Below are 25,580 nucleotides of genomic sequence, written 5' to 3'. Positions count from 1 at the left end.
AGAAACGTCTAATGCCGGTAATCTGACCTAGTTTCGAATGAGGTGTAACAGAAGTGTTAAACACCACCATCGATCACAGAAAATACACACACAGGTTGCTACCATCCGTAATTAGACTCTAGTGTACAGTCAGTACATACAACTACGGTCAATACCCACAACACAGGGATGGACATCTCAGGTCCAGATAAAAGATAACAAGGTATCACGTTTCATTACTGTCTGCATATTGTAGCAACAAGAAAAAAACTTGACTTGCAAGCAACAGAAAGTTAACTGTTGCAGATGGCGGCATGTTGGTTTGGGGTGAGTCTTCAATGCCTTTAAGCTCATGTGACTATAATTTCCAAGGTGTGAGTCCGACCACATAAATGTACACATTGCTGAGCTATTAACACAGTATATAACTTGATGATACTGTATACATAATAAGTACCCGTAGGTCAGATATATATTTAAAGGGCAGTCATCTAAACTTGATTGGTCTTGAAAGTTAAGCTCATATGTCCATCAATGGACAAGAAATTAAGACTTTGGGAGAGGCCTGCAGTGACCCTAGGACAATTAAGGGGTCATGACCTCTGCCAGGTTCATGACCTCTGCCAGGGTCAGATTCTATGGATAGTATATATACTGTGGATAAAATTACCTTCAGTCATCTTACACGGTCAGTGGAAGTGTCCATTACTGATCAATGATCTTTATCATATATCATTAACAATAAAGATACAGGAATAAATGGGTAACATGAGGAACTGAAGGCCAATCTTTTCATTCATTGTAAAACACAGTATGTATAGGCCGGGTCAACCTGGGTGCATGTAAGTATATATAATCATAACAGGGTAGTACTTTGCGCCTTGCTGACCAGACAATAGTTATGGCAAGATATACTAAAATGTACAGGTACACAATTTAGCTTAATATCAAAACATGTATTAATGTTCTACTGGTATGAATAGTTATCAAGAAATTGCATTGCAGTGATTACTGTATATTTATCTCCCTCTTTAAAATGAATGCAAAAACAAGGTTGCAGACTACAGCTATAGCTGTAGTCTGCAACCTTGTGTTTGCATTCATTTTAGCCCTCACATGTCAGGCTTGTTCAAGAAACAAAACTTTGCATTATTTCCCAGTTCTCTTTGTGTTTTTTGTTGTTGATGTAAATGTATGTAATTTCATATTGTTTATGAAATGTTCATTTAGATCAGGTATGCAGATAAATCAGTTACATATTTTTTTACAACTTTTCGCAACCCCCTGGGTATAATGATAGGTTTACATTCCACACGCATTCACATATTTTCACTAATATCACAAAGAACTGAGCAAATTTAAGAAGGCCTTTTATCCAGTATTACCATAGCAAAGTCTGTATTCTTTTAAAATTATCACAAAGGTTAAAAGCATTTTCAATACAATTGTTGAAAATTTCAACTGGTTTATTTCCCACCATCCACTTTCAATTATTCTATATGTAAGTGTTACCATAGCAACCAGACTACTTGGCCTTTTTCCAGTCTAAGTATAAGATAAGATATATGTTCTTGTAGGTCAACTACTATCGAAAATTAGATTACTCTTCCCAGCATGCACTTGGGTGGCCCTCTTTGAAGTTTAAATGCCAAACTTTGATGGGAATAGTAGGACTTTACATTCTGCAAGAAGTTGGTTATTCAACATCTTTTTTATATAAACTTTCAGAAAAGAAATCTTCGTTGATAAAGGTGGGGATGGTGGGTGCAAATGCAGCGAGGGGTTGGTTGAGATACATGTAGTTTCCTAAAATTACAGACCCTTAGGATACTTCTAGTATTCTTATAATGGCCATTTTCTTGCCAAATTATCATTTCTTCAAGAGGGAATTTTAAGAGGGAATTTACCTGCATCTGGTGGCCACTCTAAAGCTAAAACCTGCAAATGAAAAGAAAACATAACATTTAAAAGTGATAAAGTTAGCCTCTAGCTAATTCCAAGCATGAAATTGTTGATTCTGTTTATACATATATCCAGGTCACCAATTGGTAATTTAAAGAGCCCAAGCAAAAAAAAAGGCTAACATTTTTCAAATGATGACGTTAAATTGATGAACAATTCAGAAGTCACTTTATTAAGGAGATGATACATTCTAAACCTCTGTTTTTCTAATATACTACAGTATTGGGAAGACTAACTCAGTATACGGCCAGAGTAGTAGAATTATCACCCAAATGTATGTTTTAAATCAAATCAACTGACATAACATTTTTTATTAATATTTCATACTTCATAACAAAACATGAAAATAATATAAAATTCAAAGAAATTCTTATGTCCTCTATCAATGGTACTACTGTATAATTTGCTAATTTTAAATTACTTTCTAAGTAATTACTCATTAATACAAACAAAGGAGGGCATACAGTAAGTACAATTGAAAAACAAAATGTATCTTGTTATTTGACTCTATATATAAAACTATCATAAAGCAAAAACATTTGTGAAAGAACATTTTATTTGGTTATATATACTAAAATGACAAGAACATTTCATTTGGTTAATATATACCAAAATGAAATGAAATGACACATATATACTATGTTTCCATCGTGATTCCAACCACAAGGTATACTGTATTTTAAGGCAGTTTAGAAGTACATACATAACTTGTAGTTAGTAATTCCAGGTTACAAGTAATAAACTTAAAACCAAACCCACATTTATCGGTTTCTTTTACAATCGATGTACTCTGTTTTTCATGCAAGATTTTTATTGGATACATTAATTGCTGTCCTCCCTTTTGTGATAACAGGTTTATATGTTCGTGATGGGAGGTGAGCAACTTTTATGAGTCACGTGACAGGATTTTATATCATAAATCACAGCACGTAATGACAGGAAGGTACATCTGTGACTTGTTATTTTGGCACCATGCAGCAACATGAGACATGAATGTATGAGGCATTTAATGTAAAGAGCTAAGGTCCTCAAAACATAAAGTCACTGTGGTCAAGATCTTTATGGCTGTAGGAACACTGTAGCGCGGATAGGCCTATACCTGCTTATAATTGTACAGTACTTGAACTGAGTTCTGTTGCTCACCGATATGTTGGGAAGGCACTGTATTATGACTACAGTAACACGAAACCATACTCTGTTTATATATATCTAGCTATATGAACGGTATCAAACATCACCCAAATTGAATAAGTGACCTTTGACTACCAGCTGAGCTGGCACCACTTCAGGAATGCCCGACCCTCAAAGGAGTAAATATTTCCAGTATTATCGACCAGCAGACAGCTATCGCTGGCCGGGCGGTTAAATGGCATGTATCCATGATAAGCTGATAGCAGGATATTTGGCAGACTGCTGTTGCCTACGGCAACAACACGCAACTTATAGAAACCAGGCATGCAACCAAACCCACTTGGAAAATTTGCTTACTCAACAGTCTAGCATTTTGTTCACATTACATGTAATGTACGTTAAACATCTAGGAATAAACGCTAGGAATCATAATGTGCCATCTGAATTAAGATCGAAAAGTTTTTTTACTTTAATATAAAAACAATGTAAATTTTTACATTAATTTTGTTGATGACTTGCTGCTGAAATCAATTAGTATTATAAGTCATTAGCAGCTGCTATGTAGGTAAGTCCCAGGTGTACTTTACCTCAAAAAGTTAGCGTGCTTATTAAAAGTGGTAAAACTGATAAAAAAAAACACTTTTAGGGAGGTTATTGTGACTGTTTGAACTAATTGCCAAATGTTTGTGAAGTGTTTTAACTTATATAGGGATCAAATTATATTGGTGTTGAACCTGGGTGGGAAAGGAAGGATGTGGGAGGGGGGGGGGGATATTTAAATTCTTTTGTTTTAGAGCTGTAAGATGAGATGAAAATTATGAAGTTTTGCGATATATATATCTGCAAGTATCAATTCATCCCTGAAATTTTTTTTGGGTGAATCCTTTGTATAATTATGACAAAAAAAAGGAATTGTACATCGAAAGCGACCTTGATGGAAATGATTTAAAACTTTGACTGGATTTGCTGGAATCTTGTGGTTGTCAATACTGTAGTTTAAATGAAATTCTGTGTCAATACATAGACCAATTAAGGTATTACTTCAATTTATTACTGTAGCTTAAAACAAATAAATGTTCACATGAACACATGACTGGCATGATGACCCCCTTAGAAGGATGCTCAAAGTCTAGTTTTTTTTTTCCTTATTTATTATTTAAAGGAAACACAAACTTCAAAAAATTGTTATAATCTTTAGCTTACATATGATTAACATCTTTGTTTTTATGGACAACTCCCCCAAACAGGGAAGAGCGCCAACTAAGGAAACTAGAAACTGCCAACTAAGGAAACAATCTTCTTCTGTTTGGACAAAAATCCTACTTTGTACTGTATGTATTTGTTTTAGATCCTCCTGCAAGCAGGAACTCCCGAAGAAGCCAATCATTGGCTTATCAAAGCTGCAAGCTGACCGAAGTCAGTCTCTTAGATACATATTTGAAGTCCATGATTATGAATTGTCAACAACTCTGTAACTGGATGACATACATTAATCTTGGAGTGACTCGAACTCGATAATGTTTCTCGATCACGAACTGGATCGGTTTAACGATCATATCTGGGAGCTGTCATGTGGTGAATCTGTGATGTGTCAAAGTGTCACTAAGGATCTGAAACCTGTAGCTTTTAGTCTCTCAAATGGCTTTTCATTTCCCATTAAGCCTATCAAAGTTTATTATCATGAGTAATTGATACTGAAACCAACGCTACTGTTTACATGTTAAGAGCTGAATCATTGCAGATTCAGCACCCATATAGAGATAAAGCTGCTGTACATTACAGAAAATGAACATTAAAACACATCATCCATTTGCTTGTTTATAACATTAATGTTTGAATGATGACATTTGATGTAAAGGTGCCCGTGGACCAGGATGGTGATAACCTCTAATCTATGTGTAAAAGTAATCCTCTTGAATTGTCTATTAATCCCCTTACATCTATCTCTTTGTGATCACCCTGCTCATTAACCTGTCTGTATTCTGTGAGTGAATTTGTCCCTAACTACTGTCACTTGTCATTCAGCCTCTGAAGAAGATCCTGCTAGGATCGAAACGTCAGGCCAACTTACTTTTACACATTCTCTTACACAGGCTCTCTAGTGGATAAGCAGTTTGCTAACAGTTTTATTTTATTTTAACCTTTAATCTAAACAGATTGAACAATTACAACTAATAAGGGAGTTCAAGACTTGTAAGCATATAAATTAAACTGAAAATTAAAAAGTACATGGTACAGTACACTAGTACAGACACCTAAAATGATATAATTCAATTGATTTACTTACAGCTCAATCTGACAGATTTACAAATCTCTGTAATTGATCAAGTTAAAATAAGGTCACCTTGAGGTCATGTCATCTCATGAATGGAAGAACTACATCAATCCAGATCATAAGTAACTGTGTGGACTGTGGACTATTGCAATGTTAGAGCCCACATTTTTGGGTGAAAATTAAATAATCCATGAGAGCAGCGTTTGCTCGGTAGGCGGGGGAGGGCTGGTGGGCATTTGATGTTAAAGGTGTATATATTGTATTTTTGTAACCATAGAGATCTGTTTTGTAATTGAATATTAGATTGTATTATCCAGCTTTTAAATACAGGTGACAAAAAATTGTTACCTGGAACAAAATGAAAAATGTCTGGGCAACAAACTGTTGAGGATTATTAAATTTGATCGTTAACCTTCATTTGGCAAAAAAAATATATGTAGGTCAGAACTAGAGGGACACAGTGTCAAGTTGGATCAAAATAACAACGTAATTACTATACGTAATCGGTTTTAGCTTTCAAATTAATTGTATTGATGAAGTTACATTATCTTTCTGCTGGTACACTGTGCACTTTGTTATAAAATATAAGTCTTGATTCTTTTTCTAAGCCTGGCTTGGGACTGAACATATATTTTGTACAGTAAACTGTACCTGCAAATCTAATATAGCAAACAGGATGTACTGGAGCCGTCATTTAACGAGCTTCCTTTCACATTTACTGTAACGAACCGGAACATATATTCCTTTGTTATTTAATTTATTATTTTAGCAGTTATTATGTTATTATGTAGGTTAACTTGTCAGCATGTTGCAGTTGGTGTGGATATTAAGAATTATTGTAAAACAAAAAGCATAAAACTTAAAAATTAAAAAATAAGGAGAGAAATGAGAAAGAGCCACAAGGCATCTAGTTCAGATGGATTTTTATCAACTTTTGATTGTGTGGATACTTTTCAAAATGCCAGGTGCAAAATGCTCCATCATAAAAAACTATCAATATATAACTGAAGCAAATGAATATGAACAAACAAACACACACACATATTCACAAACACACACAAACAAACACACATACACATAAAGGACTTTGAAGGTTCTTATGTTATAATTGAAACAAATTAATGGACCTATTAAAAAGTAATTCACATACAGTACCTGCGGGACTGTAGCGACAGAAGTGATAATTTATTGTCATAGTTAGCGAGGAGGAACTTCCAATCCTGGCTAATCTGGCCATCTTAATCAAAGTTGTCGTCAAGAGATAATATCCTGATTTCCACTTCCTTGCCATGGTATCAAATTCAAATATGAACTCAATTAGGTCATGGTGGTACTGCGCATGGTAATGGCTAATAATATCTACTGTAGGGCTAAGAAAGGTCAACCTGCCCTCATTTTTGCCGACATTGCTACTTAAGACATTAATTTAATACCACATTCGGAGTCAATCCTTGTAAACTATTGTTTGACGAGGTAATAAACTACAACCTAATTAATTATATATCCTTTGATTAAATTTACCTTAAGTAGAACGTTGGTGCTTAATCAGTACTGTATAGAACAATGCTCCCCCCTCCCCCAAATAACACCCCTCTTCTCCCCCCCCCCCTCTCCCCCGAAAAAGTGCAAGTCAACTATCTACATTTTAACTACTTTCACAACTTTTATAAAAGGGAAAAGAGTTTTCTTGAGATGTAGTTGTTTTTATACTGATTTCATAAAATATCCTTTCAGGAAAATCCTGTCTCCCAGCAAAACTTGTGTGCAAAGATCCGGTCAAATCTAGTTCCGGCCGGATCCAAAAATTTGAATCCGGGATACCTGAGCTGTACCCTTCATTCATCTTCTTTATTCCCATGTTAAACCCCGAGAGCTAAGATAAGAGGAAGCCTGGTAATAACATTATTTGCAATTGTTTTTACCAATTTCTCTTCCAATGCCCCTCACAGCTGATGCCATAAATAGCTTTCAAAATGAACCTTTTTGCCGAAATTACACTGTTCCAATCTAAACCATCCTGATATATGAAAGGATGGTCATAATTTGTTGAACTTTGGGGAAAGTACAATGTAATTTACAAAGAAGGATTCGACTGAAAGGAAACTACAATGAAGGAACCAGCTGTTGAAATATAAGTTTTCAACAATGAGGACAATCTCCTTTGCTCGGATTTGTAAACATGTCATCAAAGAGATCGAATTTGCTTCCTGCCTCAGAGAAAATCTCAGTGACCCATGACTTATCCTTAATAAGGAAAAGTCTTCATAACTTATTAGTCTCAGAAGTTTTCACGAAGATCTCCCCAATATAGTTTCAGTACAGGCTACTGTATAAAGTAAGTACAAAGTGAGTAGCGTCCACCCATGCCATGCATGACCATTCGGCTACTGTATGAAAACAGTAGGATACTTTTTAGCTAATAAAGGTAATAGAGAAATCGGATATATCTCTTTCACTTTCAATTTTACTCAGGTCTGGTCACAATTATAAAACCGTCCAACCATCCATCGATGGTCACAGTGAAGTTACCGTTACATGGGACTTACCACTGGGAGCAAAATGAGGAACAGACTGGACAGATTCATCGACATCTTGCAGACTTTAGTTATCGGACGCTCAATTCTGTATGAAAAGTATGAAGAGATTCAATATTATTTAGTGTTCAAAGTTATTTACACAGCAAGTTTGAAGGCTCTGGACTCATTAAGAAATCTGACAAATTTTATGCAGCTCAAATTGTTTAACGACAGATAACTCAATAAAAATAATGAATATTAATGTGAAAATTGCATTTTTACTGAGCATTTAGGGAAGTAATTGCTGGAAAGGTCGAAGGCTAAATTTGGCAAACACACATTGAGAATTAAAAGTTAAATCACTACAGCTACACTCAGAGCCCAAAACAAGATATATGCTTGAATGTTCTATAACAGGGGATGCATAAATAAACACAACAGTAAGTAGAGTAAGATTTCCCTGAAATATTATATTATATTGTTATATTGTAGAGATCCAACACTATTATAATGTACTCCGAATAGATGAATAACAGTACAGTACTGGGTAGAAAGTAAAATGCAAAGTAATAAAGTAAAGTATAAGAGTAAAATGTAAAACAAGTGTATCACGAAGAGGAAGCTGGAGTAACTCTGTGGAGAAATGCTTCCATGCATCAGTTTATACTCTCCAGCAAACAAAGCTTAAGATAAATCCCTGACCACACAAAACAGCCAACAAAAGAAGCACCAGTGGGAAAAAGCTAAAGTAGTGATTCTCGCCAGCTGAACCTGAACGCTATACCCCTAAGACCAGATAAACAGGAAGGACATACCCTATTGTGATGATAGTTTATGTCAGCTAAATGAAGATGACCAGGAGGAAATAAAAGAGTGGTCTGAATCTACATATGTGATAGATAACTCAATAAATATAATAAATATTAATATGAAAATTGCATAGAATGGTGTCATTTTTACTGAGCTTCTAGGGCAGTTGGCTGGAAAGGTCAAAGGTTAAATTTGGCAAACACACATTGAGACTTTAAAGTTAAATCACTACAACTAAACTCAGAGCCTCACCCCCCAAAAAAATATGCTTGAATGTTCTCTCATGAATATTCGAACTTCAACATGTACATACACTTAACACAGGTCTCCCACCCTTAGTTAGGCCTACATTCCCTCAAATAGACATTTAAGTTTGAAGATTGTCTGAATTGGAACACTTTTCAATGTCTGGAAAAGAAAATGAAAAAAGACTGAACCTCCACTGGGACAGTAAGTTTAGAACTGTCACAAGGATATAAAATGGTAAAATTTGGAGGCAATATCAAATTCACTTTAGAATGTCTCACTTCTCATAGTCTCCAACTTGAGTTGAAAACAATTGAACTCATCAGACTCTTTTGTCAAGGCAGAACACCTTTCAATTTTATTTTTAAAATTAGATCATGGCCACATAATGAACTGTTTCAACTAAGACAATTTACCTTCCTCCATATTTTTAACAAACTTTTCCCTTCTTTGTCTGTGTCCTGCCTCCAATCGTAAAAATATCCTCTGATAGAGGAGGCATGCAGGCAGGCGGCAACCTATGTTATCCTCTCTCCTGACTGAAATCAAAACCGAGAGCATGCCTGCCCCCCTGGTGGGATGAAAGGAACAAGTGTGGTGCACCTGTCAAGCAGCCTGGGGTAAACAGAGTTAACCAGTAAGGAATGAATTAACCCCGCCTAACCTTGTACATTCTGATGACTAAGCTAAAGTTTACCCCTCTGGAAAGAATTGGCATCCTCACTGATCTGAGACTGATCTCATATAGTTTATACTGAAAGTTCAACAGACAGGTTTCGTTTGGTATGGACGCACCATTTATTATCAATGACAGAGTATAAGTTCAAATACGTGTAAATGTAGTGACTTTTATCTCTGACCACTTTTGATGTTGATTTAAACTGCAAATTAATAACAGAATCATCTGGTGTTTGAAAATACATACTTAGTGGGCAATATACCAAAATCAAACATAGCGGAAAAAGGGCAATGAAATTCTGGCTAAAAAATAGATTTGAAACCAGTGATCACAGTACGTTGAATACTGATCTGTAACGATGGAACTTGTCCCAGTTTCATTCAAAACAACCCAAAAAAGCAACAGGGAAGGGATTTCATAAGATATTAAGCTTTTTATATATCTATATATAATTATTTAAGAAAATGAATAATGGAAAATTAGCTGAGAGATGCCGGCCAGTGGCAGTGGAAAAGCACAAAGATTTTTGGCTAAAACAAGATTCAAACCAGTGACCTCTGGATTATAATTAAGCCACTGAGTTATGTAGTCCTTTGTAAGTGGCGATTCTTATATATAGCCATTTTCTTGCTGGGGCCACCAGTCAGACTCTGAGGCCACAGTACGTTGTAACATACCAGGGAACATGCCATACCATGTTTCATTCGATACAACCAAAAATCTGCTTTGAAGAGATTTCATGTGCCTTTCAGTTTTATACATAATTATTTAAAATAAATGAATAATGGAAAACTGACTGGGAAATGTTAGACAATGGCACAAAGAAATTTATGGCTAGAACCGAATTCAAACCAGAGACCTCTAGTTGGGTCAAAATCAGTTCTCTACCAACTGAACAATCCAGCCCTTCGTTGGTGGCGATCCCTAGATAGCCATTTCTTTGCTGGTATCCCGCATGCATTAGAGTTTTCTGCAAAATCCTGTAACTTGTAATTGTGAATGAAGTGCTAGAAAATTGATGGATGACATTGTAAAGTGTTGGGCCTAGCCTAGGCATATGCCCCTACCGTGCACTATAGCTAGGCAATAACTTGTCGATATAGACGATATAGATGTTTTCCTACCTAAGTTTAAGTTAGGCCTATACCTACCTTAGCTTAGGTTAACTTAGGGGTAGCCTAAGTTATCTTGGGGGACGAATCCTAGGCAAAGCTTAAGCCTGAGGCCAAGAAGAGGCCTAGGCCTTGGCTGTATTACTTACACAAATTAAGTTTCTTTTACCGAAGTCCAATTTATTGATCCTATGTAATTTCGCATAACTTAGGCTACACTGCTTTCGATCTTAGAAGAGTCAATGCAAATTTTATTGCACGTTTTAATTTCTATTAAAGTCACTTACGTTTAGTTAGTTAAATTCCACCGGTATCGGTGCCGTCGAGGTCTCGAGCTGCTAACGCGGTCGCTGTGGGTAACTGGGTGGATACTCAGTCGTTTATCAAACCATTATATGTACAAACGTGTCCCTTTCATTATTACTTCCGTTTCTATCAGCGCAAGTGTAAATCAAAATGGGGGATGCTTAATCCGCTGGAGCTGAAATGCCACATATTTAGTTATTTAAGTTTCAACAAAGAACTCGAAAGAAGATATATTCTATTAACTTGTTATTAATAAAAACCATAATATAGTATATTAATATACTATAGGATACTATGTCCAAATTAATGGATAATTCGAGCACTGAAGTTATACCATACCTCCATAACAAATGGTTGATATTAATAGGTGGCGCTAAATGTATTTCACATGCGCCTATCTCAAGCTTATCTTATTGGTTGAAAGTTTTGTGCAGTGCTTTGGTAAGCAAATAGGTCACAAGAGGCCCAAAGAAATGTATCGACAGTTGCAGGGGCGTATCCAGGGGGGCGCAACAGGCGCGCGCCCCCCCTATTGGCCGTCACCAAAAAAAAAAAGTTTAGCAAAAAAAAAAAAAAAAAAAAAAAAAAATTGATGACCTTTATGTGAGATGTCGGTGATCGCTTAACCCCCCCCCCCCCCGTATGCTTTATTTTTTGTTTGCCAAAAAAAGGTTCTGGCGAAGTTCGGTGGCATAATAGTTTTAGAAACATAGATGGTAATTGTGTTTGTATTATCACTATAAACACTAAATGACATGCCAGCCATACTAAATTGTGCATTTTGTGTCCATATTTACTGGAAATGTTGCTTATTATTAAGGTCGAAAAATGGATCACATATGGCCATGGGCGGCGATCCTGGGTGGAGGGGGGATATATCCCCCCATGAAAATGGGTGGAGGGGATGTAATGCACCATATCCCCCCCCCCCACCAAATGCCAGGGATAAGAATATTTTCATGCCTACATTTATGCATCTTCGTTAATGTACGGCTCTTGTTTAGCTTCATTTCTCGCCTACCATAAACGCAGTGCGATCTTTTCAAATAAAGCGTCTTTATAAAGCAAAAATAGTTGACTGTAGGCTTCATTGGCCCTATAACAACAAAATGTATTATTGCGCCCACGGTATTGATATAGTACATATATGCACCCTCATAGTATTCATATAGGCCCTATAGTAGGCCTACACACGTACATGTTCCCTCGAACAGCTGAGAATCTCATGTAACCAGGGTAATGCTTAATACACGTTTCACCTGGATGCCCTAGCAATCGGTACCTAGGAATGTAACTATGTGTAATTGTGTATTGCATGTGTATAGGCCTATAATAGCCTGCATGAGGCCATTTTCTTCATCGAATAACAGAGCTCTCGAACATTCTAACGTTGCGCCTGAAACAAGATTGACAGGGGCAATTTTCCCAAAATAACACCCAAAATTAAAAAAAAAAGTATTTTGGATCCTGATTATGAGATATTTCGGACATGACATCCCTATTTTAAAGTTGGGTATATGCCGCTTGGAAACCTCGGGAAGTGCCGTTTCCGGCCATCTAGAGGGTTTGTTAATCCCAAAATTTTCTTGTACGCTTCGCGCCAACTCATGGTGGCGCTACGCTTAGATAGTCAACAAGGTCATATCCCCCCCCCCCCACTCGGAAGTACGGATCGCCGCCTATGCATATGACACCATTTTGCATTTCAGCCCTTCTTTGAAAGCAAAAATTGTACACCCCTCCCCTTAGACCCATCCCCCAGGACGGCGATCATTCATGCCTGGCGCCCCCCCCCCTATTGGAAAATCCTGGATACGCCCCTGCAGTTGTAACGACGTTCCGAACGGAATAGGAAGGTTGTAAGATCTGAGAGGACTATTGGACACAAAGGTTCAATGTTGGCTGTTGGGTTAGTAGGAGAATAAAAAGAGGGATTTGCCTTCGGATTAGAAGACATGTTATCCCATCACGTGATAATGTAATCATATTTACATGAGATGATCTCATTTCACTGCTGGTACCGGTAGCGTACTCTCTTTTCTCTTATAAAGTATGAATTTACTTTGTGACCATGCATCCGATTCTCATTGCCTTATAAGTCAAAACTGGTAAAGGATAGGCTACCCGTTAAGCAGTTAAAACTACTAATGTGTGTTATAATTTCATAACATGTGTTACATTAATGACCAGTTGCTACTGAGAAGGACTTACAAACAGAAAATACAGAAAATAATCCTAAGCATACAAATATACTGGACTAAAGGCTTCGCAAATAACTTTGTTCACATTTTAACAGAAAGTGGATGATACTTTGCTGCAAAACGCTTAAAATCTGTAATTTGAACCATCTTTACAAAGTATACTGACTATAGTCAAACACAGAGACAGTTGTTTAGACTTCTAACCAGTCGTTAGTTTAAACAGCCCTTGAATTCGTCTGTTAGTATATTTTGCAAAGTAGCATCTGCTGACATGTCTAACATGTGTTACGGTGTAATAACACACTGCAGTTTATACTGAATATAACGGTTGTCTCTTATTCACAGTACAAACTGATCAAGCCATGTACATTGGGTGGATCACGTGTTGGCAGAGAAACAACACCGAAACTAAAATAAATATTTTGCATAAGATACATTGAATTAGTCTTAATAACCTCGTTGGATTATAAAGTCATGTAAAAGTTCAAACTGATACCAAAATTAGGTTGATTTACTTATTTTAGTAAACATTGTTGTATTATGTTAAAAATAAGTTTCTCTCCTTTCAAAATATATTGCTCACGGCAAAAGAAATCTTAATCGCAGTCAGATACCTTTAAAGCCGCGAAGGACTTGAAAATCTTTATTGTATTTTTACACTAAACACACGGTCAGTTTGCGGGCGTTTCTTCATCCAAGCATCGATTTGGGGTAATGATTTCATCCTTTCTATGAATGCCTTCAGTTTTGGTTCCTTAACTTCCAGGTAATAGTCAGTATTCCTGTCAGCTAACAAGTCACCGGTCGTCACAAATGCAATGATGTCTGCTAGAGAAATCTGCCAAAAATAAATAAATAAATAAATACAGAACAAAAATAAAAACAAAAGTGAAATCAAACAGAAAATGAGTTTTTGTTTCAGATTTTTCCTTACTTCTGTTATTTATGAAACCCTTCATGAAAGGAGTATCCCGGTGGCATATACTGATGATGTGAACCAAGGGCGTAGGAACCGGGGGGCTGGGGGGGGGCAGCCCCCTAGTGAAAAATGTGGAGGGGCGGAAGTATCATTCCGCCCCCCCCCCCGCTTCGCAAGTCAGAAAACCCCTTTTTTCATTTCCAAATGAGAAAAAAAAAATCTCATTTGGAGCACCAAATTGCATCTAAGGCCAGGTGAAAATACAAAATTAAGTTTACAAAATGGAGTGGGTGTTGAAGTGTGCTATATTGCACCAAATTGCATCTGAGGCCACCTGGAAATGCAAAAAATTCCAAAGGGGAGGGGGTGTCCCCCTCCCCTTAGACCCCTCCCCCAAGCCGGCCATCAGTCTTCAGCCCCCCCCCCACTCAAAAGTATCTTCCTACGCCACTGATGTGAACCTTATGCTTTATTTGATATATCATCGCTTGCAGGTTTTGGGCGTTATTACATATATAGAAACTAGTGTTGGCTTGTTGATAGTTTTATGTATTATGTTTCTGGCGACAGCAGAGCTGGTAGAACCAATACATAATTTAAGTTGAAGCTATAAAAAGGCTACCAGTGCGTTTATTTAAAATGAACAAAACATATTTCCACTCCAAAGAATTTTTTCAGTGTGATAATTATTGTTTTGACGTCATAGAAAATTTCAGATGTAATAAATTTCAAGGTATAACACGGAAGGCAATATGATTTATAAAAAAGTAAAAAGTAAAAAAAAAATTAAGAAAATTTATATTTGTAATGGTGATATCACCATTTCTCTCTCCATTTCGTTTTCTTGTCTCAGATTGTTTAAGCTCACCTTTAACCGTTTTGACAAAAGTGTATGACCCTTTGAACTTATTTTATATTGTGCAATATTACTTGAGATACTGCAGTGTAATTAAATGAGCCTGAACAGTTTTATTTTACCTTTGACCCGACGAAATATCCATCACCACCATCATTAGCTGTTAATAACTTCTCTAAGAATTTATAACACTGAGGTCCTTCAACTTCAAAGAATTCTTTCTTGTAACGAGCCTGAAAGTTGATATAAAATTCGTTATTGACTCTGAAATGTGTCGTATGCATTTCATCATAAAGTACAACTTCCATGTTAATATTTTTATCAGATAATTAAACATCATCGCAAATATTCATATGCTAAAAATGATTAAAAGTTTTGGAAACACCTTTCTGGCGCTTCATAGCGTAACAGACAGAGAAATACAAGAAAGTGACTTCACTTAATTTTTTGACCATGACGTAACTCTGGAAAGTGCGCTGCTTTTGGTAAGTGGGGGAGGGGTTCGGTTGGGGGGGGGGGGAGATTGCCTGCATGCACTTTGAACTGTCACATGTTGAGTATACATTTGGAGTGTTATAATGACAACCCTTTAACAGTTGATAGCTTGAAATTGTTAACAGAGGTTGTAAGCAAGTTTGTGGTAGCTCGCATATAGCATTAGCTACTTTGACCGAGTGCTTCGAAACAAATCTTGTACCTTTAATTCGTCTGTTTCAGCGTAAAATAATTTTGTTAATGCTTTGAAAAGATCCTGTATGACTTCAATGACCACGTCAATTTCAGCTTCCTCGAAGTCGTTTTTCCCGTATAAATCTAGTAGAGAGCAAGGAAACAACATTTCACGATTTTTTTATATTTTTTTTATCAGAATGTCAGAACCGTATATATACATAATTCTCGTTTAGTTTTAGCGGTGGTTCTGTTATCATGGCTCAGACTTTATAAATGACAAGTTATAGTGTTGGAAAAGTGAGGTCGCTGTTACATTAAAGGATTAAGAATAAGTACTTTTGAAGATGTTTTGATCCACCAAGTTATTCCCAGGTATTGAATTTGAACACTTGATATGTTGATTTCTACAGTGTACTAACCGAACCTCCTGGCAAGAAAACGGTGTATCGCCATGCTCTGCGGTATATCTTTACCGTCAACATTTAAGACAGGCAGTTTACCAAGTGGTGTCGCTATGAAAGAATAAAATAAGAGAGAGAGAGTAGAGAGAGAGAATAAAGTACCGTTTGAACTGTTTATAAAGCGTTTATAACTGTTTATAACTGTTTAGAGCTGTTAATGACGTTTATTACTGTTATACTGTATATAACGATACAAGTGGCAACAAAAATCCCCTCCTGACACCAATTCATCCCGACTGACGATCAGAGTGAGATCATGGCCCGCTGCCCCCCCCCCCCCTCCTTTGCGTACGCCACTGGTGTAACTATCTCTAAGATCATCTACCCTATCGCGAGTTTGGTGGATTAAGGTTATGGAAGTAGGTTTTCCAAATATAATTAAGCTTTCTATATTAAAAAATGTCACCACATTTGAACCTATACAGAATGCAGACTAACACAACATTTCTACTTCTTGACTTCCGGCGTCTCAATTATGATAGAACCACCTCGAAGAATCACATTTAGTTACAATAAATACAGTCTCATATACAGCACCGTATTAAACAGATGCCCCCCCACCCCCCAATACTTGGTTTAACAAAGTAATATCATTGCTACAGCTTTTTCATCTATAAATACAAAACTACAGGAATGCACCAAAATAAGGCAGGACTACAGAATAAAAAGTGTATATAAAGTTATATACTGAAAGCAACACTATAGCGCGGCGTAATGACATAGTAGTTAGCTGGATTCTCGTAATCACATTTAACAGTAATCTCGACAAGATTGCCTTTCCTTTTCGACGAACAACATGAGAGCACTTGTTATGACCAGAAAACCAGATTTGCATAATGTCTAAATGCCAATCTTGCAGCACATGATTATTAGACTACGTACCTGGCTTCAAATTCTTCCATTCATGTTGTTGAACCCTTACATCTTCGTATTCCTGCTCGGCTACGGCGAAAATATATCGAGACGTTTCGCCCGCCCCTCGGAAATCGAAGTAAGTCAGTTTATATGTCGACATGTTTGTTGCCAGTGGTATAGTTCTGGGCAAGACAGCTGGTTCAGTATATACTACATAGACTTGATGTCATGCACCTTCCCATTGGCACGATTGTACAGCTAGCACGCACGTTCTTTGGTAATCTATTGACACATTATAAGCATTGCCTTGCTGTGATTCAAAGGACAAAGGTTACCACTCATATTGGGGTGTTACTAAAACGAATGACAATTGCGTTACACATAACGAATGACAATATGTTGTACACACTAAAAAATTGCGTTGACTAAAACGAATGACAGCACAGACATTTGCTTCAACCGGGTATCACAGTTCAGACTTCGTGTATTTAAGTACGTGACAAGATAAAAACGCACCTTATAGTAAGCGAAATTGTAAGTTTGATTTTAAAAAGTAAATTTATCGTCATTTTTCCGATATTAATTGTTAGAAACTAACAATACTCTAATCTTGAAACGGCTTCAGTTATCTTTCTATATAAATCTACATTGGTAAAAACAAGGGCGTAGGAACCGGGGGGGGGGCTGGGGGCGCCAGCCCCCCCGGTGAAAAATATGGGGGGGCGGAAGTATCATTCCGCCCCCCCCCCCCGCTCCGCAAGTCAAAAAACCCCTTTTTCATTTCCAAATGAGAAAAAAATCTCATTTGGAGCACCAAATTGCATCTAAGGCCAGGTGAAAATGCAAAATTATTTACAAAATGGAGTGGGATGTTGAAGTGTGCTATATTGCACCAAATTGCATCTGAGGCCACCTGGAAATGCAAAAAAAATCCAAAGGTGAGGGGGACACCCCCTTCCCTTAGACCCCTCCCCCAGGCCGGCCATCAATCTTCAGCCCCCCCCCACTCAAAATTACCTTCCTACGCCACTGTGTAAAAAGCACCACCATCATTCGCATTCTCACACAAAAACTTTCCCTGTGGTTTCTGTCCGTAAATTACACCAAAACCCTGCAACCACGTAACATGTGATTTTCCTCAAATCATTTTTGCGCAGAAAACCAATAACCGCATTTACTCCACTCCGTTAATCATTTTATCTCCACTCAAGACTGTCCTTCGTTGTCCTTCGTTGTCATTCGCTGTCATTCGTTGTCATTCGTTGTCATTCGCTGTCATTCGCAAATGGTCATTAACCCTGTACAAAGTCAATTGTCATTCGGTCATTCGCTGTCATTCGTTTTAGTTTGTCCCCTCATATTGCACGTAACCACTATTTGGCCAGATTATTACTTCATTTCTGCTACCGCTATTAAAAAAAAAGAAGAGAAAAAAACCTGGCATGGTCATGATTCGGATCATTGAAGGTGCCATAGGAACGGTTTCAACAATCCAATGAGGGGTAGCCTACCGTTTATTTATTGAGAACCGCTATTAGGAGATAAAGGGAATATTCCAGATGAACTTGTACACCATCGACGGAGGAAGGAAGAACATATTCTAAGCATCATGGTGAAATGTGAAATTTTCATCCAATTCTTATGGGAAGTTTTAGAGAAGTGAACTTGAAACAAACAGGTATATGGTGCCATAGAAACACACTACAAGCTCACAAATTTGTTTTATGTTTTCCTTCAAAACTTGAATTACTCTTAATAATTTAATAATTTGTTTTCTACCGTAAACAAATGATGTTGCATCTCAGTCATTGGTAGCTATAGCTTGAAGTTCACATCTCCGTAGGTAAAAGTTGGAATCCTATTCAATCCAAGGTAAAATACAATAAAGTGAAAAACAAAGTCCAAGCAAAACATATGAGGGCACTGACTCGGACCACAATTTGCCTTCGGTGACCGAAGGCAACACCTTAATCTTGCATGGTATCAAGATGTCCCTCGATAAACGGGATAGGACCTGACTCTGGGCGACAAAGTTTCGGTCTGGTACCATTCCTTACGCCATGACTTTCAAAACGTCCGTTTGCAACTATGTCATCATACCTGTTTGCTTCAAGTCTACTCGGTATGGTTCAGAACTGACGATTTCAATTTATCAGTGTCTCAAGAACACCATATAGGAATTGGGTGTAAACATTTCACCAGGGTACTACTTGAAATTGTGTTCTTTTTCGTCAGTCAAAAGTATATATTTCACTCTGGAGTATTCTTAGGTCTATGGGACCTACTTACGCCCATAAATTAGTGTGTAAAGCAATTGGGAAATTACATAGAGTATGATATTCTAGATAGATTGATCTAGTTTAAGGTGGCGCTGTTTAACTAAAATTTAACTTGTGCTTACAGCCTAAGCCACAACCTAAGCTATCCTAACATAATAATCTAGTCTCGGAGCTACATTTTATCCTGCTACAGTCAAATTCTATCTTCTCAATCCTAAATTATTTCAATGTGCCTAATCATTTCAGTATGCCATTCTGCTCCTCCCCCCCCCCCAAAAAACGGTAATTTCCGCTGAAAAAAACGTTGTTTTCAGCTGACAAATTGTGTGTGCGGAAAGCACCGTTTTGTTTCAGCGGAAAGTACCGTGTGCGGAGAATAACGGTTGTTGGTAGTGTAAAACAGATAGTAGAGAGAATCGCAATTAGACCTCCACTGCAATTAAGTATCACATAACAACTAGAGGTTTATCAACATCATCTGAGAGGGTCTGCGATTGTTTTCCCTCTCTCTTTCCCCCCTCCCCCTCCCATTCCCCCTCCCCCCTCCCATAAATATGTGGCGAACCTTATTGTGTGCATCATTTGTTTTTATGAAACTCAATCAATACCAATGCCCAACCAATCTTTCCTTCTTGTGCTTGTCATGTATACGTAGTACCAATTAAGAGGGCCGAAATAAAATAGACCAAAAAAAAAAAAAAAGAAAAAAAAAGAGAGAAAATGACTATGAAAATAAACTTCATAAATCTGTCTATACATGTTGTTTCATATCTAGTTTTATTCATACTACAGTACTTTCAACATAAAGAGAAATCTGCACATATCAAGTTTGCTTTGAATATTAAAAAAAAATGATTTATCACACATTTACTTACTATTTAAAAGAAAACAAAGAAGAAGAAAAACCAGTTAAAAAAAAAGAAGAGGATATTGTAAGGAATTACATCACCGTTTTATTATCACAAACACATGTGTTTCATTTGGCGTTCCATAAACCCATGGCTTTGATACTGCTGGGAGTCCCGATTCAACTGTGTTACCTTATTGTATTATCTCTATTGCTGTGTGCATTATTGTCTCATATAACTCCTTGTAAGATACATACAGAATATAAACTGAAAATGATAATGAAACTGAAACTGAACTGAAACTAACCGAATGTAAGAATATTATCAGTGCAGTCGGCACATCAACCAGGGGACGAAGCTACAGCCACGGGGCCCTGGGTCATTTTGAAGGTCCCCGGGGAAATTAACAATACAGTCATAGTATACCACTTATATGAAAAATGAAGACTTCAAAACGTGACCTCGGTGACAGACTTGACCTCAGGGCCAGCCCTGGCTCTCGGAACCCCTTTTTATAACTCCGTCTTCGGTCTGGTTTGTAACCAAGTATTAATTTGAGGAATCGCTCTTATCCTTTCAATTAACGCCTTCAGTTTTGGTTCCTTATGGTCCAGGTAATAGTCTCTGCTCTTGTCACCCAGTGCGTCACCGACGGCTGCGAACACAACGATATCTGCTAGTGAGACCTATATATGGAAATCGAAATTAGAAAACAGAGTGACAATCAATTTGTTTAATGATATTACAATTAATTATGTCCGTTTTGCAAAGGTTACAGAGAGCAAAAGAAGAACATTTAATATTTACAGAGTTCAATTTGTGTTATACGGAATGCACAAAGGGTCCAATCTTTGTCGGATACCTTGGAGGTAACCCCCTTCAAATCAGGTTCACATGTCCCACTGTTTCACGGAGTATTTACCCCAGACTTGACCCACTTCTATAACGCCCTCGAGAGGGGGTTAGATTGGGAAGGAGTGGGAGGGGGGGGGGGGGGAGGAGTGGTCAGGACGTCGGAATAATTGACTTACCTTAGACCCAACGAAGAATCCATCACCGCCGTTATTAGCTTTCAATAGCTTCTCCAAGAATCCACAATATTTAGGTCCTTGAACGTCTACAAATTCTTTCTTGTAGCGAGCCTGATATAATGGCGATATAACATTAAAATATGTGTCAAATTGTGCATAGGCGGAACGGAGAAAATCGTTACATAATGGCGTACTTTAGTAATATAGTTTAAATAAAAATGATGACGTGTCGTTAGTTAAAGGCCTGCCTTATGAAACATAATGATTCGGGATATAGGAAGTCTGTAACGTATATATCCTTTATCCCGAATCCCAGGAATCCCTTTAATTATATCTTCCTTCTATGCTTCGCATACATATTAACAATAACAATGACACATAACTTATAAGGTGATTAAATTAGTTTATTAAGTAATGCAGTAACAAAAAAAAATATTTGCAATGAAAGAAATGAAATGAGTATCAAAAACTTTTGTTAATTGTATTTATTTTCATAAAACAATTCACGAAAATACGATCATGTTACATGCAAGTTAAAATAAAATTCATCCTTTGTTTGCAATTTCAACGATAAAAGGATAAAGAAAAAAGACTTAAAAAACACGAATAAAGATAAGGGAATGTGCCACTTCAATACTTGGTGCATAAAAATGAATGATAAACAAATATATTCTAATATAACTAATTTCTTATGACCTCGATACCTTAATGAAAATTCATCAGGGAATCAATTCAATCGCTGATCTAAGAAATGATTGAAAACTCGACAACTGAAAGAACAATGTAATCTATTGTAATCTTTCAAATTACGTATTTGAAATTGACGCATAATCAGAACTATAACTTGAAAGTCACAGATGCCTTTCCGGTTTTGATCAAAATAAACTGACTTTGTTTATTTAAATTTTATAAAAAAAAGTCACCGAAGAGTATTTTCAGACAGATACGACGTTTGATGATAGCCAAAATATGACTGAAAAGCATAACAAGGCTTACCTTTAGTTCGTCCGTGTCAGCGTAAAACATCTTCCTAACTGGATAAAAGAGATCCTGTACGACTTCAAGAACTGCGTCAATTTCAGCCTTCTCCCAGTCGTTTTCTCCATATAAATCTGACCATAGCAAAAATATTGATTGATTGATTGATTTGTATGGGATGGTATCATAACTTCGCGATGCTAAGGGCCATATATAACTGTTGCTCTTTATCAGGGGCGGACTGGGTCTTAAAACCGGCCCTCGGCATTTTTCACCTAGACCGGCCCATTATTCAGTGATATGTTACTTACTAGTTATCGCCATCCTGGGGGAGGGTCAAATTGAGATTTTTGAAGTTAAGGAATACCTATATGCATGCAAAATGGTGCTATATATCTCAATTTTGTAGGTTACAATAATCCTTTAAAAAAGACCCAAAAATAATTTCCAGAAGCAACACTTGATTAAACTGGGGAAAGTTAAGAACGTAAACAAAACTAGGCAAAAATATATGTTTTAGACTGGATTTTATTTAGTTTTTCAAGCATTTTGTGACAACATGCTTGAAAAAATTGAAAAAAAAACCTAAATAAAATCCACTAAAACATATATGTTCAATAACACGAGCACATGTCATGTCTACGAGAGTCAAGGGCGGCGGAAGCACTTTTAATCTGGGGGGGGGGGGGGGCACCGACATCAAAGGGCACTTTGCAGAAAATCGATTGGACTGATGCAGCCTTATATTTAGTACGGTACCCTTTATAACTTTTATTGTATTATCTTATTTGCGTATACACATCACTCCATCAACGCCCCCCCCCCCCCCTCTCAAGGAAAATATGCATACTGGCACTGCAATATCCAATGTGCAAAGTGGGAAACAAGGAACAAGTTTTCTTTTGAGACAAAATGAGATGAAATCATGTTAGTTGCTAATGTAGGAATCTTCCGAATTAGAGTTTATTTCTTGTTAATATCTTAACACATTTTTTGAATTCGAAATAGCTTTGAGTTTGACCCACAGAAATTCATTAAAAGTCAGGGGCGTAGCCAGGAATTGCAAAGTTGTATGCACGACTATCTGATCGGAGCGCCACCATCGGTTGGCGCGGAGCGTACAAGAAAATTTTTGGTTTTACAAACCCCTCAGATGGCCGGAAACGGCCCTTCCCGAGTGTTCATTCTGGTTCCCTGGCCTCTTGCTAACTTGAGACACCTCAATTTTTATGTAGAAAAAGAGCACATTTTTAACCTGAGGAAAAGTGGGGGGCACGTGCCCCCTGTGCCCCCCCGGTTCCGCCGCCCTTGACGAGAGTAGGAGCCTACGCAGTTCGCTGCTTCTGGTAGCCACATGCCATCAATGATATTTTTAGTGTCAAGTTTGGCCAAGATCCCTTTTTCCACAGACATCAACATGAACGCCTCAAGGTGTTCTTGTGTCATTGTACTTCTTCAAACGGTTTTTGAGTCTCTTCAAGGCAGAGAAAGAACGTTCACATGCCACTTGTGACACAGGTAGCGGTACCAGCAGCTTGTAAGCAAGCCCAATGCTCTTGTAAGCATCGGTGAATAGGTTCAACTTGAGGAGCACCTTGTAGCAGCAGAGATCGAGGACAGTCTATACATGACTGATTCCCACAGTTTTTTTAAAATATATATTTCTACACAGCCCGTCTGTATTATTATATTAGCTACTGTGAAAATGGGCTGTAAAATTTTACCAGGCTCCCCAGCCCACCGGCCCATCCTGCCACCGGCCCACTGTGGTGCACCTGTCAAGCAGCCTGGGGTAAACAGAGTTAACCAGTAAGGAATGAATTAACCCCGCCTAACCTTGTACATTGACTAAGCTAAAATTTACCCCTCTGGAAAGAATTGGCATCCTCACTGATCTGAGACTGATCTCATATAGTTTATACTGAAAGTTCAACAGACAGGTTTCGTTTGGTATGGACGCACCATTTATTATCAATGACAGAGTATAAGTTCAAATAAGTGTAAATGTAGTGACTTTTATCTCTGACCACTTTTGATGTTGATTTAAACTGCAAATTAATAACAGAATTATCTGGTCTTTGAAAATACATACTCAGTGGGCAATATACCAAAATCAAACATAACGGAAAAAGGGCAATGAAATTCTGGCTAAAAAATAGATTTGAAACCAGTGATCACAGTACATTGAATACTGATCTGTAATGATGGAACTTGTCCCAGTTTCATTCAAAACAACCCAAAAAAGGAACAGGGAAGGGATCTCACAAGATATTAAGCTTTTTATATATCTATATATATAATTTTGTAAGAAAATGAATAATGGAAAACTAGCTGAGAGATGCCGGCCAGTGGCAGTGAAAAAGCACAAAGCAATTTGGCTAAAACAAGATTCAAACCAGTGACCTCTGGGTTATAATTAAGCCACTGAGTTATGTAGCCCTTTGTAAGTGGCGATCCTTATATAGCCATTTTCATGCTGGGGCTGCCAGTCAGAGCTAGGCCACAGAACGTTGTAACATGCACCAGGGAACATGCCCGTTTCATTCGATACAACCCAAAATCTGCTTTGAAGAGATTTCATGTGCCTTTCAGTTTTATACATAATTATTTAAAATAAATGAATAATGGAAAACTGACTGGGAAATGTTAGACAATGGCGCAAAGAAATTTATGGCTAGAACCGAATTCAAACCAGAGACCTCTAGTTGGGTCAAAATCAGTTCTCTACCAACTGAACAATCCAGCCCTTCATTGGTGGCGATCCCTAGATAGCCATTTCTTTGCTGGTATCCCGCATGCATTAGAGTTTTCTGCAAAATCCTGTAACTTGTAATTGTGAATGAAGTGCTAGAAAATTGATGGATGACTTTGTAAAGTGTTGGGCCTAGCCTAGGCATATGCCCCTACCGTGCACTATAGCTAGGCAATAACTTGTCGATATAGACTTTGTTTTCCTACCTAAGTTTAAGTTAGGCCTATGAATACCTCAGCTTAGGTCAACTTAGGGGTAGCCTAAGTTACCTTGGGGGACATATCCTAGGCAAAGCCTAATCCTGGGGCCAAGAAGAGGCCTAGGCCTTGCAAGGCTGTATCACTTACACAAATTAAGTTCTTTTACCGAAGTCCAATTTATCGATCCTATGTAATTTCGTATAACTTAGGCTACACTGCTTTCGATCTTAGAAGAGTCAATGCAAATTTTATTGCCAGTTTAAATTTCTATTAAAATCACTTACGTTTAGTTGGTTAAATTCCACCGGTATCGGTACCGTCGAGGTCTCGAGCTGCTTACGCGGTCGCTGTGGGTAACTGGGTGGATAATCTGTGTTTATCAAACCATTATATGTACAAACGTGTCCCTTTCATTATTACTTCCGTTTCTAACAGCGCAAGTGTAACTCAAAATGGGGGATGCCTAAACCGCTGGAGCTGAAATGCCACATATTTAGTTATTTTAGTTTCAA

At 37.5% G+C, this 25,580-nt stretch overlaps 3 protein-coding genes across 4 annotated transcripts in view; all 3 read right to left on the bottom strand.

Moving 5' to 3' along the window:
• The window catches only part of LOC139969160 (SPARC-like), a 38,250-nt gene extending 12,757 nt beyond the window's left edge, over positions 1-25,493 (bottom strand). The window contains exons 1-3 of one of the 2 annotated variants that reach the window (XM_071974004.1): positions 25,353-25,493; positions 7,894-7,969; positions 1,887-1,917 (exon numbers count right to left, since the gene is read on the bottom strand). In XM_071974004.1, coding sequence (XP_071830105.1) covers positions 1,887-1,917; positions 7,894-7,938 — 76 coding nt within the window. In that variant the 5' untranslated portion in view covers positions 7,939-7,969; positions 25,353-25,493. Of the gene's footprint in view, positions 1-1,886; positions 1,918-7,893; positions 7,970-10,997; positions 11,139-25,352 lie in introns of those variants that run through there. The other variant, XM_071974003.1, reaches the window with a different exon arrangement.
• LOC139969161 (probable glutathione S-transferase 5) lies at positions 13,796-17,265 on the bottom strand. The gene is made up of 5 exons (XM_071974005.1): positions 17,008-17,265; positions 16,084-16,176; positions 15,690-15,805; positions 15,115-15,225; positions 13,796-14,055 (listed from the first exon to the last, which is right to left on the bottom strand). The coding sequence occupies exons 1-5, from the start codon at positions 17,138-17,140 to the stop codon at positions 13,861-13,863; spliced, it is 648 nt and encodes a 215-aa protein (XP_071830106.1). The 5' UTR covers positions 17,141-17,265; the 3' UTR covers positions 13,796-13,860.
• Positions 20,015-24,917, bottom strand: LOC139969285 (probable glutathione S-transferase 5). The gene is made up of 4 exons (XM_071974201.1): positions 24,809-24,917; positions 22,135-22,250; positions 21,139-21,249; positions 20,015-20,793 (listed from the first exon to the last, which is right to left on the bottom strand). The coding sequence occupies exons 1-4, from the start codon at positions 24,915-24,917 to the stop codon at positions 20,620-20,622; spliced, it is 510 nt and encodes a 169-aa protein (XP_071830302.1). The 3' UTR covers positions 20,015-20,619.
• Positions 25,494-25,580: the final 87 nt, after the last annotated feature.

This window comes from Apostichopus japonicus, chromosome 6 (genome assembly GCF_037975245.1).
Source record: "Apostichopus japonicus isolate 1M-3 chromosome 6, ASM3797524v1, whole genome shotgun sequence".
Classification (NCBI taxonomy): Eukaryota; Metazoa; Echinodermata; class Holothuroidea; order Aspidochirotida; family Stichopodidae; genus Apostichopus; species Apostichopus japonicus.
The sequence above is the reverse complement of the archived record's forward strand: the minus strand, read 5'-3'. Positions and strand labels throughout refer to the sequence as shown.

Coding starts and splice junctions, on each gene's coding strand:
- LOC139969285 (XM_071974201.1), bottom strand. CDS start 24,917: ATGCATGCGGGATACCAGCAAAGAAATGGCTATCTAGGGATCGCCACC. Junction 22,251..24,808: donor GACCCAACTAGAGGTCTCTG/GTTTGAATTCGG, acceptor TGCTATGGTCAG/ATTTATATGGAGAAAACGAC. Junction 21,250..22,134: donor CTGACACGGACGAACTAAAG/GTAAGCCTTGTT, acceptor CCATTATATCAG/GCTCGCTACAAGAAAGAATT.
- LOC139969161 (XM_071974005.1), bottom strand. CDS start 17,140: ATGTCGACATATAAACTGACTTACTTCGATTTCCGAGGGGCGGGCGAA. Junction 15,806..16,083: donor TTTTCTTGCCAGGAGGTTCG/GTTAGTACACTG, acceptor GCTCTCTACTAG/ATTTATACGGGAAAAACGAC. Junction 14,056..15,114: donor GATATTTCGTCGGGTCAAAG/GTAAAATAAAAC, acceptor TATTTTTGGCAG/ATTTCTCTAGCAGACATCAT.